This window comes from Mustela nivalis (assembly GCF_964662115.1).
Source record: "Mustela nivalis genome assembly, chromosome: 6".
Lineage (NCBI taxonomy): Eukaryota > Metazoa > Chordata > Mammalia > Carnivora > Mustelidae > Mustela > Mustela nivalis.
Genome location: NC_139025.1, coordinates 44,684,666 through 44,701,616, shown reverse-complemented (window position 1 = coordinate 44,701,616; position 16,951 = coordinate 44,684,666). Strand labels below are relative to the sequence as shown.

At 45.5% G+C, this 16,951-nt stretch overlaps 1 protein-coding gene across 4 annotated transcripts in view; it reads left to right on the top strand.

Annotated features, from left to right (window-relative positions):
• SAMD4A (sterile alpha motif domain containing 4A) overlaps positions 1-16,951 on the top strand; it is a gene marked incomplete at its 5' end in the record, with an annotated part of 206,401 nt that overhangs the window by 145,921 nt on the left and 43,529 nt on the right. For 3 of the 4 annotated variants that reach the window (XM_082735072.1, XM_082735075.1, XM_082735074.1), the window contains one exon: positions 8,341-8,604. The exons of the other annotated variant lie outside the window; for it this stretch is intronic. In XM_082735072.1, the coding sequence (XP_082591198.1) occupies positions 8,341-8,604 (264 nt within the window). The remainder of the gene's footprint in view (positions 1-8,340; positions 8,605-16,951) is intronic. 4 annotated transcript variants of the gene reach the window in all.

Below are 16,951 nucleotides of genomic sequence, written 5' to 3'. Positions count from 1 at the left end.
CTCAAATTGTGGGGTTTTTGAATGGTCATTTATGTGTATTATTACATTTGACATTTAGATTGAATGCTTTAATGAAAACAAGAACCAGTTCCCTAATCAGTAAATTGCCCCGCGAGTCACAATGCTGAGAAACTCCAGTTCTCATTCTTCTATCAAGTAACTAAGTTAAGAATTAGTCAGGACCACATAATACATCCTAATTATTTATCACCCTTCTCCTAGCACTAGAAAGAGAAGAAAAAAGATTTCTGCTTGATCAAGGCAAAGTTCAGAGTTTCACGCCCAGAGAAATCCTGGCACGGGTAGTGCATTGGGCTGGGGTTGAGCTGAGCCCCGAAGGCAGGACTTAGGCATCTAATGATTCCAGTCCTTGCCTAATGAGAGCCATGACATTTACAAGCCATACCGGACTCTTATCTGGGAGCCTTGAAGTTCCAGCAGCAGACTTTGCCTTCATAGACAAGGTTTTTAAATAGCCTTTGTGAGCTCATTTCAAGGGATTGACCTGCTTCTCCTCTGGAGAAGCCTTGTTAGCAGTGTCAGGTTGTAGAAGTCATTGACTATTTGTTCAGCGACTGTGCTGTGGCCTTGGGAGCACTGATGCTCTGAAAGGGTCTGAGTTGCTCAATCATGAAATTCCAGCTGTTTGCAGTTCCATATCAGGATTGCTTTTCTGGTACCCATGCTCAGTGAGCAGCCCCAACGTCATTAAACAGAGGATGGACATTGCATTTTGTAAAGCTAAGAAGGACCTCCTGGGTAGGCATGTGAGCAGTTACAATTTGACAGCTGTCTTTTAAGAAAGGGACAGGAGAGATGTTTTTTCATCGAACATCTAGTTTTCTGAGTGTCTCCACTTTCTTCCTGAAACACAATGACTGGAGCATTTTTATGGATACGGTGGAAAATGAAAAAGGACATGCCCTCTTAAATCCACTCCTGGCCACTGGCTTGACTCAATTATTTACTCTACTTGGTGTCATCAACAAAATGATTCCACTTCTGTGTCTCTGTCTAAATTCTTTTCTGGATTTCATCTCTTCAAGTCTCTATGTGGGTAGAAATTCCATGGACAAGCCTCAGGGTTGAACGCGTGTAGGTATAAATATAGATAGGAAAAGAAACAAAATGCAGGAAAGTAGAAGTTAACCCAACTTCAGAAGTGGCTGGGTTGATCCCGCCGTCCCTTGAATTGGCTTCAACATCTGCTTCCATGGTGTCAGATTACTTCCATAGTTGATGTCATTGGTTTTGATGGAATGGAATGAGAGGATTTGGGCAGTTTCCTTTTAGGACTGCTTGATTTGAAGTTAAGCTTGTGAGTGAGACTCAACCAATTTCTATAAAATGTCTATATTGGCTTCTTGTCTAGCTTATTTCGTAAATAATGACAATACAAAGTCAAATAGCCGTTATCTAAAATAGATTTTCTACTGGATGACACCCAGTTTTGCCATTATAGAAACTGACAAAAGAGGACAAATGAAATGTACCAGAGATTAATGCAGCAATAAAAGTCTGCCAGAAACATCCTAATTTACTTCTTAAAAGCCCAAATGTTTAAGTGATAGCGTGAAGGCAGAAACATACATCTTTCCTCTGCCCAAAGGCTGAGCCGTCCGGAGAGTAATAAGAGCTGACATCAGAGACAAGGACTCGCGTTATTGAAAAAGCCTCTCCAGGTGCTTTTCCCTGCATCAGAATGCTTTTGTTTCAATGCTGTATGAAAATGAGATTTAATAGGGAAAAAGAGGTTTGGCACTGTGTATTTGTCAACCGCGTCGCGATGTTCTTTGCGACTTTGTCTTCTTTCAGACTCTCCATTTGTTTTGTTGCTTAGGCAAGTGTACATTTTCTCTTTCCTGAGAGTGTGTGGCTTCCCCTTTGGGCTCGTCGGGAACACCCTATCCACCGACCACGTCTTTGCTTTGTAGCCTGTTCTCTCCCCTTCCCCCAGAATGAGGTGGAGTCTGAAGCTGTTTGGGGGGAATCATCTTCTGGTGTCCAGATGTTGTAAGCACTGGTTTTCCAAACCTTTCAACAAGAAGCAGAGAGCAAGCATGCAGAGTTGAGGCATGAAACCTTCTAGATGGGCTTTCAGTTTGTTCCCTGAAGCAATGATGGCAGAGCATGTTAATTTTAACCTGAGTAATTAATAACCCCTTCCCCCTCCTTTTACACCAATCTGTACTTGGCTGTAAATGTGAGTGGTGTTATTTTGTCTTCTTTTGCATGATGTCACTGATCAAACACTCTGGTTTTGTTTTTGTTTGGTTTGGTTTTTTAATGTATTCTTGCAGTACTATTAATCTTTTCTTCCCCAAAGATTCCCACTACAGGGCCTCAGGTTACGGGTTGTGGCCCCACAAAACCAACTAAAGAAGAGGAATCCAGGCTCTGGTATCATTTCACCACTGAGCCTCGAAAATGCTGGCTTTTTTTTTTTTCCCCTTAAGCAAATGCCTGGAATCATTCAAACAAGTGATGTTAACAGAACTCTACTCTTTGAAAACGGAAAGCCTTTAGTAGCAGTTCCTTAGATGCCCTGAAAGCACTCTCGAGAAATTCTTGGATGGCACCTGAAAAATGCCTGAGAAGCAGCCCTTAAATCTAAAGAAATGATCAGAATTGCTCCCCCAGTAACTTTGAAACAATAATTGAAGCTATTTTGTAGCTGGCAGTGGGTTGAGTTTTTTCTCCTTTAAACTAGTCTAGTATCAAACCATCTCCTATAGCAAAATGTAAGAATTATATGATTGCTGTATACAGTAAATTGCTGTATACAGCAAAGGTTCTGTGGATACTCTGAATTTCTTTGGGGAGTAGGTCTAATAGACACTGTTAAAGTTACACCATTAGCAGCTCACACGTAGACTATTCCTAGGCTTTGTCATAGTGTGTTGACATGCCCAGCGTGTATCCTGAGAGTAGGGAATAGCCTAGGATGTTTTAATTTAGGAAAAAACTTTGAAGTTAATATTTTAAAATCATGTGCTGATGTTTGGTTTCCTCGTTCTACTTCTTCAAATCCCTAAATTAGAATGAGTTATTTTTGTCAAGTTTACTCGCAATTTTGTCAAGTTTTATCACATGAGCATCTAGAATTGGGAAATTTTGAGGAAGTACATGTTTTCCTGTGAGAAGGGCAGCTTGTTGAATTAGAAATTGAGAGACTGCCTGAGGAGTAAAAAAGATTAAGATTTCCAATCCCTTCTGAACTCTTAGACATGTGACGAGACAGAACTCAAGTTTGGGTTGAGAAATCAAGCTATTTGGTTTGAGGAAAGAGGGCGTGATTAGGAATATGGGAACACTTATACTGCCCTTATACAAAAAGAAGTCAGCTTCTAGATTATAAACTCTAGAACGAAATGTTAAGACTATAAGGAGGTGGAAACAGATAGTAGTAACAACGCAGAGTGCTGGTGGACAGGACTGGAAGGAATATCCTGACGATGAAAGACATGCCAGGGACTTTGAGCACGACAGCGCCCAAGGCTGCCTTTACTGCCCATGAAAACCTCGGTCAGCAAAGCAGAGAATAGCAGTCATCTCTACCATTTGTTGAATTTGGGGCTCTGTTGTTAATTTTTAAAAAAATAGGGGTCCCCAAAAAGCAAGAATTGTACCCTGAATCTGCTGATAGAAAAAAGGGACCAAAAGAGCTATGAACTCAGCAACGTGTAAATTAATTTGTCTTTTATTAATGTTCATACTCTGCCTATATATAAAGATTATTTGCAACACAGTATTTCATTCATGAGCAAAGTGCGGTGCACACAGGGATTTTAAGGGAATTTCATTCCCCAGGGGCCCAGAGCTCATGACTTAGGAATTCTTGAATTACCTTTCAGGGGGCTTCCAGCTCTGAAACGTTATGAATCTAGGCTCCTAACAATAATTTTTAAAGCAGAAATTGCATTCAATGCATAAGCTTCAGGAGGACAGGGAAGTATGCAATATATCTTTGAAAGATGTCCGTTAAAGTTTGTGAGGATAAAGTTTCGCTGACAGTGGAGTCCAATTATCTGTACTGTTTGCTTGTGGGGATCTCTTCTCTGCTCCACGGTGAGGTATAATGCTTAACCTAACGGTGAACCAAAGAGCTCGTGGGCCAGTACCTCCAAACTTCCTCTTTCTGCAAACCCTATTATTTGTCACATTAGAAAGCAAAAAAAGCAGTTATTCCTAATTTTCTTAAAAGAGTCTGTCCCCAAAAGCCTGTCACTGAATTTTGAGCTGAAATTGAGCTGAATGAAGTCAAGTTTGGTCAAAGGAAAGGGGTTAAAAAATCTGACTTCCAGGTTTTTAAGAAAATACTTAAAAGAATAGGTCCCAGGGTCAGGTATGGTCTTTTCCTCTAAAAAGGCGTTGACAGGAGTCTCCTTAAAGATGTTTTGAGATGAAAAAGAAATCATAAGTTTAAATAAGGTCAGAGAAATTGGCTAGCCAAGAATGATATGGCAGAGTTTATTGCCAGATTATAAGACCCTCTCAACCTGTATCACACGGCTCCATGGCTATAACAAGATTATTTTTAGCTGTTTTTTCCCCCTTATTTCAACTAGACTTATTCAGTATTTGTTACTTATTTTTGGTTCACTTGAATTTATAAATGCCCCCTAAATCACAATATTCTATTGGCCAACCTATGTGTACATACGTGAATATGTGGACATTCCTGAAATTTCCTGTATGAAGACGTAAGCAATATTGAACCTCTATTTCCTTCTAAAAACAATAAACAATATTGAATTTATACTCTACACTATATTAAGTTTTAGCTTCAGTTTTTTAAGGGCAAAAGAGGCGCAACCTTTGTTCCCCGAGTAATCTTTAGTAGGATTTTCAATATAATAAATCCATCCAGAAACACGCTGTCCCTCCAACTTCCACTATTCTAAAGTCACGAATGCAATATAAATTCAGGACTTCGATTCTGCCGGAACCTGCTGATTTCTAATCTATATTGAGATTTTTTTTTTTCCCCAAGGTGTACTTAATTCTTCAGGGTTCCGATACCCAGGGGCAGCTTAAGTCTGAATGAAACATTGACTGTTGTCATTCTAAAGGTCTGCCTCTAGCTAGAGTCATTTTGGGACAGCTACCAGAAGACTGTTTTCACTGCTCTGCCTCTCTACTCACAGGAAAAAGGAATTTTTTATTTAGGTATTTACTTTTGCTTGAATATCCATTTTTCCTCTATTTATCACCACATCAGAAGAATTCTTTGGTTTAAAAAAAAATGGAGTGAGGGGACGACCATCAGCGCTGTGCCCCTGGCCACCTCATTCATGCCACAGCTCTGAGGCCTACATGCTGCCCATGGCATTGATCATTGCCTCTGCCATTTTGTGCCGAACATGAAGCCTAAAATTGGCCTTGTGGTACAAGCTTCTACCTACTATCTCTACCTGAAGAATTGTCTTTGCCCCAGAATGGCACATTGGACAGGTCACCTGTCACCTGCTTCTGTCTCCTTCACACTGGAAGACGAGCTGGTCTTGCCTCTGGGCCTGGTTCTCTTTGGAGAAATGAGGCATTTGCCCAGCATGACTTCACTCTTACTGGGGTGGGTCCCATGCCTGGATCTAAACACATGGCCATCTCTGTAAATCGGAAGCTGTGTGTGAGGCATTTTGCTTGGTTGCTATAGGAGTTTGACTCCTAAGGAGACCTTGCTGTTTGGGTGCCAGCTGCGGGAATCTTTATGATGCAGACAGGGTGGACCTTCAGTAGAAAGTCACTGGGGAAAGGCCCTGGTTTTCCCTTGGCTATAATTGATTTTTTATTAGAGGCAGAGGCCAAGTGGATGCCATGTTCCCTGTGATGTCAGTCAAACTTAGAGATATATGAAGACGTGGGTGTAGTTATTTATGAGTAAAACCCGATAAGTCCCACTAAGTTAGGTAACGATCTTGTTCCATTCTCAATAACTGGTAGAATCCTCAGATATCGATCGACACGCCTCCCCAAGGATGCCCATCGATGGGGAGGTAGCATGGCATTTAAGAAAAATTTAGGTGGAAAGATGCAAATGGATTCCATCCAGAAATGGAGTTCAACTCCTACATATCTGGGGTATCGCTGTCAGCACCCAAAGAAGGGGATTCTCTTAGTGGTGTGCCCACCCATGATTACATACATGTTCACTTGTCGCCTCTAACCAAGCTAGGTCCTAAGGGTTCTTCCAATTCAAAGCTGGGTGTCTCTCTTTAGCCTGTTTTTGTGGTGTGGGGTTTACCTCTAATCCTGGCTGTGAAGAGGAACCCCCATTTCCACTTGAGGCACACCTGGTCAGAGCATCAGCCAGTTAGATAGTCTGAAACAGTTGCCAAGGTATCAGAAAGCTAAGATGTCTAAGCTGGACTGTTCCAGCACTCAGTGAGCCCTCAACAAGTCTGCCCAATTTTATATAAATACTTAGACAGGCATGAAATGGATTTTCTGGATGTCTGGCTTTTTTTTTTTTTTTTTTTTTTTTTTTTCTATTGGCTTCTCTCTTCATTTTTGCTGCTGCTTCCTTTTTATTTACTTTTTTCCTTTTTGCTTTTTTTTTTTTTTCTTTTCTTTTTCTCTTGGTAATTCTGATCCAACCAGGTAGGATTGCGTTTTCCAGGGAACCTTTTTCAATAGTTTCTTCCCTAGACTATTTAGTGGAAAGGCAAGCTGTTTCAGATTGTTAGGGTCAAAAAAATTTTTTTAAACAAAGTTCCCTTTGCATTTTTTTTAAAGTCCAGTGATAATTCCTTGCCTTTGATAGAATCTGCCTCAGGTGGGAATCTCTCAGGTTACAAATGGTAAACTCGGGCAGCTCCCTTTTTGCCTCCCTGTTCTGCTAATGAAGAAGCTTCTCGCCTTTCAGGCTGTCCCTCTTTTGCACAAGTTGTCTCCCTTCTGGCCACGTGAAGCCACATGGAAGGAAACATTGACAACAGAGATGTGACCCCATTGCTCTCAAGGCCTGGTTGAAGCCAGCTGACCATGAACTACCTTCCCACACCACCACTGCCCCCAAATATGCTTTCTGGAAGCACCCAGCCTTTTGGCTCTGGCCTTTCTCTTTGAAGTGGGGGCAAGGTAGTCTGCTGCCCAGGTCTTTGTGGTGTGGGTGCTTCTTACACTGTGGTGTCAGCTCTGCTTACTAAAAAACACAGGTTCACACCAGCCAGGAAGAGCTTGTCCGGGCCTGGGAGAGCAAAACCTCACTGTAGGGGATAAGGCCCGAGATGGAACTTAATGGCTTCCCTGAAAAATGTTTAAAAATGCATGTGGCTCAATTCCATGTGAGCGTGGCTGCAGTCAAAATACCCCAGACCTGTCAGGAAGCGGGCCTCAGAGACTCTTATGAATAGACTTATTTTGTAAAGTTACTTAAACGCCCAGAAAAACCAACCGAGGGTAACGCCGGCTCCCCGGGCGTTGATTTGGGTGAAATCCCTCCCTCAAATGACCTCAGTTGAGTTTGGCTAGTTACAGGAGTTGTGTTGCTTTTTCCTCCTTTTCTGGAAGAGAGAGACATGGAAAACAGGGGCTGCGCAGATGTGGCCCACCGGGGGGGGGGAAGCGTTGATCCCGCGGGTGGAAACCGTCCCCAGCTCACTGCGAGCGCCCCACCGGCTTCTGAATGAAGGCCTTGTTACCTGGCAGTGTTGTCAGTGTGAAGTTTGGCATTAACCTGTGAAGCTGGGGAAAGAATCGGCCCTTTCACACACAGCTGCCCATGTCCCTCACACACCCTGAGGTCTGTGTGCACCCTGCGGCCCCCCAGGAACCCACACCCCTCCAGAACTGAGAGGCTCCCCTCCTTCCTGGCTGCCAGGCCTAGTCCACCTTCTCGTCCAGCCCAGCCAAGATCCCAAACGGTGACCAGCCTGCCTACCCTTCAAGGAGTCCACCCCTAATGACATGGGTAATGTCGGGTTCTATGTGTTTCCCAAAAAAAAAAAAGAGAGAGAGAGAATGTCCAGCCCATGTTCTCTTCACTCTTGGCCCATGGCTACTTTGCCAGGCTGTCAAGCCTCACCTGATTTATAGGCCTCCTGCCACGGATCCTGATTTCTAGAGTTAGAATGAAAACCAGATCTGGACCCACAGAGGTGAAGGCCAGATGGGTGGGGCCTGTAGGTTTAGCCTCTTTGGGGAAACCCAACCCACTAAGAGGTGCAGATGCATCCCTTTGAACCCCCTGAAGGGAAGGCCCCTGCCAGGCCTGTATTCAGCCTGCGGGGACCGCAGATAGTTAGCGTCATTTCTCAGGGTTAAAAGGTATTGTGGGTGCTCTGTGGCCCAGGCTAAAGGGGGGGGAATAACCTATTTCATTTTATTTTTTTTTTCCAGTTCTCTCAGGCCAGGCACACCACAGCCCTTTGAAACGATCTGTGTCCCTTACCCCACCCATGAATGTGCCAAACCAGCCTCTAGGCCACGGATGGATGTCTCATGAGGACTTACGAGCTAGAGGACCCCAGTGCCTCCCATCCGATCATGCCCCCCTGTCTCCACAAAGCAGTGTAGCCTCTTCAGGAAGTGGTGGGAGTGAACACTTAGAAGATCAGAACACTGCTCGTAACACATTCCAAGAAGAAGGTAGTGGTATGAAAGGTGAGTGACGAACGAGAAACCACTGGGAACAGAATCTGTCCCTTTATTTAGAGTCAGAAGGGTGAAAAGAGAGGTAGGTAGTCAGCGAGAGAGGAGCCCAGCCCCCTCCCCAGACTCGTGCATTTGACCCAGCCCTTGCAGAGCTCCAGGGTCCACCCTGGCGGAAAGGGCTCCGATTCCCCTTCCAGGGTATCTTGCCAAAACCTGGGATGCAGGAACCAGAGCAGGAGAGGTCAACGCTCTTCTTTTTTTATTTTTTTTAAATGCAGTGACTTGCAGGCAATTAAATGAGTCACCGCTACTGGCGGTAGGATCTCCTGTGCACGTACATTGCTCAGCCTGTCCTGTTTGGAAAGGCGCTGAGCTCCTCCAGCCTTCTACCTCATTGGCTGTGGCCAGGGAACTGTCAATAATTCAGCAACACAAACCACAGGCTCTTTCTTTTAAGTCTCTCCTAATGCAGAATGGTAGTCGTGCTTCCTTTCTCTCTCCCTTTTCTTTTGATATGCAAAGAAACTTTTAAACCCTTTCCTCTGCACCTGTTTAAGGAACGTGAACACAGTACCACTGAGAATCTATGTCAGGGTGTTAAGCCTGAGAACAGCTTCGCGTACAGTGATAAAGGCCTTCTCGTGCAGCATAAATAAATATTTGTACATTGCCCTGTAAATCTAGCCTCTTCTTAAGCTACTCATCAGGAGACAGATTGCCAAATTACCCTGGACGGGTTCAAAGAGGATACGTGCATTTTGTATTTTTAGACGCCAAGTTGTTCAAAGTCTGGGAAGTCCTCGGGGAAAGATGCTCGTCAGAGACCCAGGAATAACAGATTTAGATGGAGAAACAGTAATTAGCCTTGCTTTTGGGAGCACAATACTGCAGGGGGGCTCTGAGAGCGGCCCTCTTTGCTGGCATCCAGAGTCCTGAGGACTGGCTGTCTCCAACCTTTCCCTCGAGAAGGCTGTGTTGATGTAGGAGTCTCTCCACCAAGTCCCTTCCCCGCCATGGAAGCGTGGCACAGAGAGACACCCATGGCCACCCAGGGGCCAGTTGTGTGAGACCACCAGGCTGACGCAGGGAGCCTGTCCATTAGGGGAACAAAGCCGCCGGAAGTTCCTTCCTTGGTGCCTTCCTTGAACATTCCTCTCCCTCAGCGGCAGGCCCGTATGCTCCCATGCCACCCCCATCCCATGGTGAGTGCCCAGAGTGCGTGGGATGTGTCTTGATGCTTTCTTCCGCTGATACAAGTGGGTCTTTAAAGGTGTTTAACAGACAGCACAAACAATGGCTCATTTTGGCATGGAGGGGATGTGTGTCCTCTTTCTCTTTCACAGTTTTCGAGGGAATGTGTCATAATTTTGGAGACCTAGCAAAATTCATTTCTGAGTTCATGCTGTATGGTTCTGTGCTCTAGCAGCTGAGCCCCAGGTGATGGGTAACCAATGAGCCTCAGCCATGTTTTAGGTAAGCCTGTAGGACATCTGTCATGGGGACCCCCCCAAGTACCTGAGGGACCCCAGGAGGCCGGGCCAGTCGTTCCTCTGGACTAGCTTCTTTCTAGGCCTAGTGGAGTGTTTGGGCAGCACATTTCCAAGAAAGTGTACGTGTGGTTCTAATCGGTGACTATGGGAAGGAGGCCTTGGCCCTTGTGTTCAAGGGCAAGGAGGGTCCTACAAGAAGGTTGTTCTCTGGGTTACAGACATCTCCCAGAGAGGAATGCTGGTCCTGTCTGGTTATCAGAGGTCTGCTTTCTTTCCTTTCTTCCTTTTACTTTTCTTTCTTCCTTCTGTACATCCATCCTTTCGTTCTTTTTTTCAGCTTTAATGTATACCTTCCACATCCTCCCAAAGTAGGTAAAGGTGTGCTCATAATGTGCTGTTGTTTTGAGGTGAGAAAAGAATAATGACAGAAAACCCAAATAAACTTCTTATTGCTGTTTTAGAATACAAGCTAAAATATTCCAAAGTTCAGGGAATATCCCCTATGTAAGCATCTTCTATTCTTTTCTTTAGAATTGATAAGAATTGTCTCCTCAGAGATCCTTCAGTCAGAAAGTGACACAGATAAGCTCTTACATCCAAGATTTTCTTTATAGGCCCAAGGGATTTGGTGACCAGGTAAAACAGAAGACTCTCTATACACCCACCTTCTGCTGACCTAGCAAACTGTCCTTTTCCCAAAGAACTGGATCAGGATTCAAAATATAAAGTCTGTAGCAAATTAGAGGGCAAAACATATTTGAAAGAAGGCAGCAGAAACAGCGAAGAGTTGTATTTGTGGGAAAAGTGTGTTTGTAGTTCAGCTGATAGGTCAAATCATAGAAACGTCCACACCTGAAACAGCGGCCTCCCAGAATGTGGGGGGCCGAAGGCAGCCCCCTAGTGGTGCCTGGAGATGTCTTCTCGAGACGGCAACTCTGTCAGTGAAGCTTGTACAGGGTGGCCTCCCAGGACAGTGCCCAGGTGGCAGCCCTCACCAGGCCCAGCTCAAGAGTTTCTCATTTGGTTCCCAAGTCCGAGAGCAGACACGGGTTTAAGTTTCCAAATTAATTCATACTTTCTGAGAAATGAAATGTGAAATCAAATGAAGCGCTTCTAAAAAGAGCCAGCTCTTGCCCTCAGATCCACATCCCCTTCTTCCATGTCACCAGGTTTTTTGGCAGGAGTATCAACCCTTTTAGGCTACTTTCTGGTCCACCTGAGGACACCATCAGTAAATTGCTATTTTTCTAAAGTTCTTTTAAAAGCCTGGTTTACAGAAACAACAAGGAATCTGTAGTTGAATTTGGAGGAGTTCCAAATCTCCAGAGGATGCGTGTCAGCCCTCTCCCTGCACCTTGGGGAAAGAATAAAAAGTCGCCATAATTGAGCTTAATTTAGTGTGAATTCATCTTTCTTGCCAACAGCTGTGCATACCTTGTGGAAACACGGTGTTCATCCATTCCTTCCTTTTCATCTGGACAAACTGGCCAGGCCTGGCTACGAATTGTCCCTTAGGAATGGGCCTCTTGGGTCAAGAGTGTGAAATAAAGCTCACAGCCCAGTATTCTTCTTTTTTTAAGTTTTCACGAACATCCATCTGATCTCGCCCCTCTTTTTGTTTTGGGGTCAGCACCCTGCCAGGGATCGTCGCAAAGTTCTCTCCCAAGTAGACCAGCTTGCACTCTCATGGGAATAACATCATCTGCCTGCTTTGCTTTGTTTTTCCTTTTATAGTAAATACCATCCCGAAGATGTAAGTCAACTCCAAAGCCCAGATTGGCTGTCCCTCCGGGTAGGGATCTCAGACTAATCTCAGGCTGAAGCAGGAGCAGGATCAGCTACTCGCTGAGAAAATAACGAACAGAAGTAGGAAACAACAGGAATAGGAGTTTCCCCCTTAACATGCCCCGTGGAGGCTACTGGTTATACATTGTTGGCCCAGATATGCTGATCGGGGTTTCTAAATTCAGTTGTCCTCGTTATTGGCAGAAACATCACTATGACTTATCCCAGGGGAAAGATTCATGATTTCCAGGTTGCTTCTCAGTCATAATACCCTCCTTTCCCTCGGCTCTCTTGCCTCTTCTCTCATGCAAAGCCTTCAGGTGGCCCAGAGGAAGAAAAAAGACATTCCCCTAATGTCCTGCAAGGAAGAGAAACCTAGATGAGCAGAAGTCTGTTTGTTGGGGAAACACATCTACCCCTCATAGCAGCATCATGTGCTCAGAAATAATGTAGAGACATGACATCCAAAGACTTCTCAAAAGGCTGTCAACAGGTGGTGGGCCGGTGTTCTATGGAAGCAGAGAGAAGGGAAGAAAGACTGGTTCATGGATTTTACTTTAGTTCTTATCAAGTCAGTTGGCTTTTAAGCACCTGCTGAGAGAGGCTTGGACTAGTTTACTTGGGGACACAGAGAAGAAAGAGATGGGACTTGCCTCATAGGAGTCCCCGTCCCATGAGCAACAAACACGGACTGGACGCAGGTGCACAGCTATGAAATTGTCTTGTCTTTGGAGACTTGCCCTGGGCCGTGATCGTATAGTGGTTAGTACTCTGCGTTGTGGAGACTTGCCCTGGGTCAGGGTAGGCACCAAGGAGGGCTCTGATGCCAAGTCGAGAGACGTCAAGGGAAGTTCCTGAGGAGGAGAGGCCTGGACCTGAGTCTTGGAGCCTGGTTACATGTTAGCCAAATACATAAGGGCATTCTGTGCACAGGGAAAAAGATGCAAGAAAAGCATGGTGATGAGACAGATCAACCGAGTACCTCCTATAGCCTGAAGGTCAAAAGGACATGGGAAGGAGTCTGGAGAGGGGAAAGCCAGGCTTTGCGAAAGGTTTGGCATTCACAGAAGCTGTCAAGGGCATTTAGTAGCAGAGTGACCTGCTTACCTTTGCTCCTGAGAAATCGGACCCTAGTGGAAGACGGGGAGGGGGACATAGGAAGGGAGGAGGAGCAGGGGATTCTGATTTGGGAAACCAGCTGAGAGGTGGGGGCTGTTTAGTAACGGAGGAGGAAAAAGAGATGGGGCCAAGGCAAGCAGCAGTGAGAATGGAGTCCAAGGAGTGTGTGGGCATGGTCTTTGTGCGAGAGAACTGAGACAGCTCGGAATTGAATGTGTCCTCTTGAAAGTAGACCGCGCAGGAGCGGGAGGAATTTAGGACGATGCCCAGGTTCCTGCCGGGGCAGCTGGATAGCCCACGGTGTCCTCTATAGCAAAGAAAACAGAGGAGAAGAAACAGATCCTGGGCCAGTGTGGGGCCTGGTGAGTCTGGAAACCAGTAGGACACTCCAAGGAGCTGAGCCAGACCTCAGTGTGCCATGTTCTTCCCTGGCTGGTCTCCCTAAGCCCCAGCTTCTCTCCCCACCTGCACAGGTTAGCACTCTGACAGCCTGTGGGGAAGCTGATGTGGAGACTCCATTCCAGATTTCTAGCTAGTAAGGCCCATAGATTTGGGCTCCTAAAAGTGGTAGGCCCCATGACTTTCTCATCACAGCTGTCAGCGGGAGAGGGGTGGAGGTCGGGGGGCTGTTTCTCTTGACACGAGCTTCAGCCTCACCATCAGGAGTGGACGTTGACTGGGTTGCCTTATGAGGTGTGGCGCTCAAAATATGGAGGTAATAGAAACTGTTGCATTATTTGTATTCAGACATCATACAGATTCAAAAGAAACCTGTGGCTCCAGTTACCTTGATAGAACCTAGCAGTTAAGAGTGGAGGGAACCAGGGACTGGGAGTATAGGCTTGGTTGCCTTTTCTCGGGCGTCTTCAATGAAACTGAAGTAAACTGTTTTTCACTCACAGTGAAGGAAATGCATTGCCTGTTCTGAAGTAGCCAGTTTAGGGTTTCGAGTTGGTTTTGAAATGTAAACCTTTGAACTTCTCTGCCTCTCTTAGAATGCGATTAGAAAAATTATTGACAAGTGTGATCCTTTTTAAGATGAAGAACCCTGTGATAAAGCTTTGTGAGAAAAGTGGTGAATCCAGCATTTCTAGGGTCATAAGGGTGTGAGTGATGGGCTGGGAGTGTGGCCGGGACTCTTCTCAGCATGGCTCTCATGGGAACAAGCCACCATGTTCTGAATGTTGACTTTCTAGATGCTGTCTTGAATTCATCTAACTTGAAGGCCAAGAGTTAGTAAATTCCCTTCACTCTCTTTATTCTCAAATGCCAGCCTATATCCTGCATGGGCAGGTCCTCATGGGCTCAGATTGTGCCCCCTCTTCTCAGGTAGGCCAGAGGCCCGTTGTCTTTGCAAAGTTTCAGGATTCCCCCAAATTCTAAAAGATAGAAGTCTTTTAATCACCATTCCTTACCAAGCATGAGTCTTCAGCTGTGGTGCTTGAAGAACTGTGCAGGCTTGGGGAGGGCAGCTTTCCACATGGAACCCAGCCGCCACTTAATGACGCAAAACAAGCTGCATGTAGAACACCACTTAGGAGTGTCACAGCTCATGGAAACATTGAGAAATTTAATTCCTGTGTTTGTAATTGAATGGTCTAAGTTGGTATTTTACTCAAACCATTCCTTCTGAGACCCACACAGGCTCCCCATCAAGGTGAGCCCTTCTTGGAGGCCACAGCAAATGTTTCCCAGGATTGAGGAACAGAGACCAAGGCGTGTCTTTCTTTTGCTCAGAGGCTGGAGCAGCATTGAGCTGCTCCTTCCACTCTGACCAAAAGTAGACAGGCTTCCATAATATTGATGCCGTTCCTGAACTTCTGCTTCGTTTTTGAAAGGAATCTTTGCCCTCTCACTTCAACACTGAAAAGTACGTCTCTTCTTACCCTCAGCTGGTTTCCTCTTCTCTCCCTCAAAGATCAAGGATGCGCTTGTATCTTGGGGAGAGAGAGAGAGTTGTCTGAGAGTAGCTCAGCTCTCTGTGGTGAATGGAAGTTGCTCTCCTGTCTGTAGGTACCAGGACCACCACGGGTGAGGCTTATTGTGGAAACCAAGGCTGTTCATGTTTCTCTCTTCCAGTGGCACCTTACTCCCTGCCCTTACAAGTCTTCCCATATTGAGCCCTTCTGCAGTATTGGTTCCATCTTTCATTCTTGTGGAGACTCTTTGTTTGTGAGGCAGTTGACACATGGCCCATTGAATGGTATATGCAGCCATTCTGGCAGCAAACATTTGAAAAAAGCAACTCAGGTTCTAATTGGACCCCAGCCTCTGTGTGAGCTGTTGTATGTGCCACAAAGCTTCTCTGTGGCAAACCAACATAATTGGAAATTGAATCCATTGGTAAAGACCAGCAGGTAAACATAGAGCATGTAAAAATTGAGTGTAGTGCTATTACCAAAAATGGCCATGTGGAGATAAACCACTGTGGACTGCAGCAAGATCTAGAAGGAGCTTCATGAAGGATGGACGATAAAGGACTTCATGAAGGATGGTGCTTGGGGACCCACCATCTGCATATGAATGGTGATACTTTCTCCCAGAACCTACCCTTTGGATTTGTCCTCCCAGGTTTCTTCCTGGGCTTCTCTTCTCATCCCTTCCCCTAAATACCTCATGCTCCCAAGGCTCTATCTTGGATCACCCCTGTTCTCACTCCATGTTCTTTCCCTGACTGATCTTACCACTTCCATGGCTTAAAGTCACCACCATATGCTGCTGACAAGTTCTCCCATTCAGACCTCTCTTCAGAGATCTTGTCCTATCGACTTCTTCACCTAGATGGCTCAAAGGCAGTGATACTCAGCAGACATGAAGTGGACCTCATCATTTCTCCCTTCCCACCCCAAATCTGTGGCTCCTCTATTCTTCCCTGACCTTCAGATACTACCCATTTTTATCCTATTCCTTGCCACTGCCCTTCCAAGCCATCTCCCAGGGCTTCAGTTCATCTCCTGGCCTCCATTCCCACATCCTCCAGTCCAGCCTTTACATGGACAGCCATCATCTTTCTAATATCCTCATCGGATTGTACCCCTGTTGCTCAGATTTCAGCAGTTCCTCATCACCAAAGACCAGGTCTACCCTCCTTGTTTCAGCATTACAGATCTCAATCATCAGATCCTGTGTGCTCCACCTTGTACTAGCCATTCTCTATCACCCACCCAAGTGTTTGCTCGGCCCCAAATGCTCTCTCGGCTCTGTGCTTTGCTAATATGCTGTTCCTGCTTCCAGAGAGGCTTCCTCACTGTGATCTGCCCAGTGATTTTCAGGCTGCTCCTACTGTGAAGTTATCCCTCACTCCCCAAGGGAAATCAAAATGCTCATTGTTCTGTGCCCGCCTAGAACTTGGAGTTGACCTAGCACTTGTTCTACAACTGTTATAAATGTATTGTTTGAGTCAGTGATTCTCTCTGGATTAAAATTTCTTTGATGGCAGGGACATGCCTGGCCCCCATAGAAAACACTCAATAAGGGTTGAGTGGGCAAATATCAGGATGCTCACACGTGGCAAGGAAGTCAACCCAGCATATAGCAAAAGCATCTTAATCTTTCTCACACTGCGTAAGAGAGTGACTTTCTAGTCTGGGACCTCCGTTGGCAAGTCCAGCAGAAGCAGCCCAGTGGAGGCTAAATGGCTGTGTGCCAGTTAGAGGGGGGAGCCCAGGAGGCATGCATGCCTCCAATCATGTATCAGCACCTTCGAGAAACACCCCTATTTGTTTTTTTGTTCAACCATAGCCATAGCTCTTCAGAATGAAGAAACAATGTCTGAGGTTATATGAGATGGTTCTCAGCTTTGCATCCACCTGTAGCACCTGGACCATGGGAAAGGATCTGAACTTTCATTTAGGCTTCATCTCTGGGTAGCATCTTAACAGAATCTAGGATCCAAATTATTGGGATTCCTGGCTTGGGAGGAGTGGAATGGTGTGGGTGCACACCTCTCTGGTTTTTTTTCC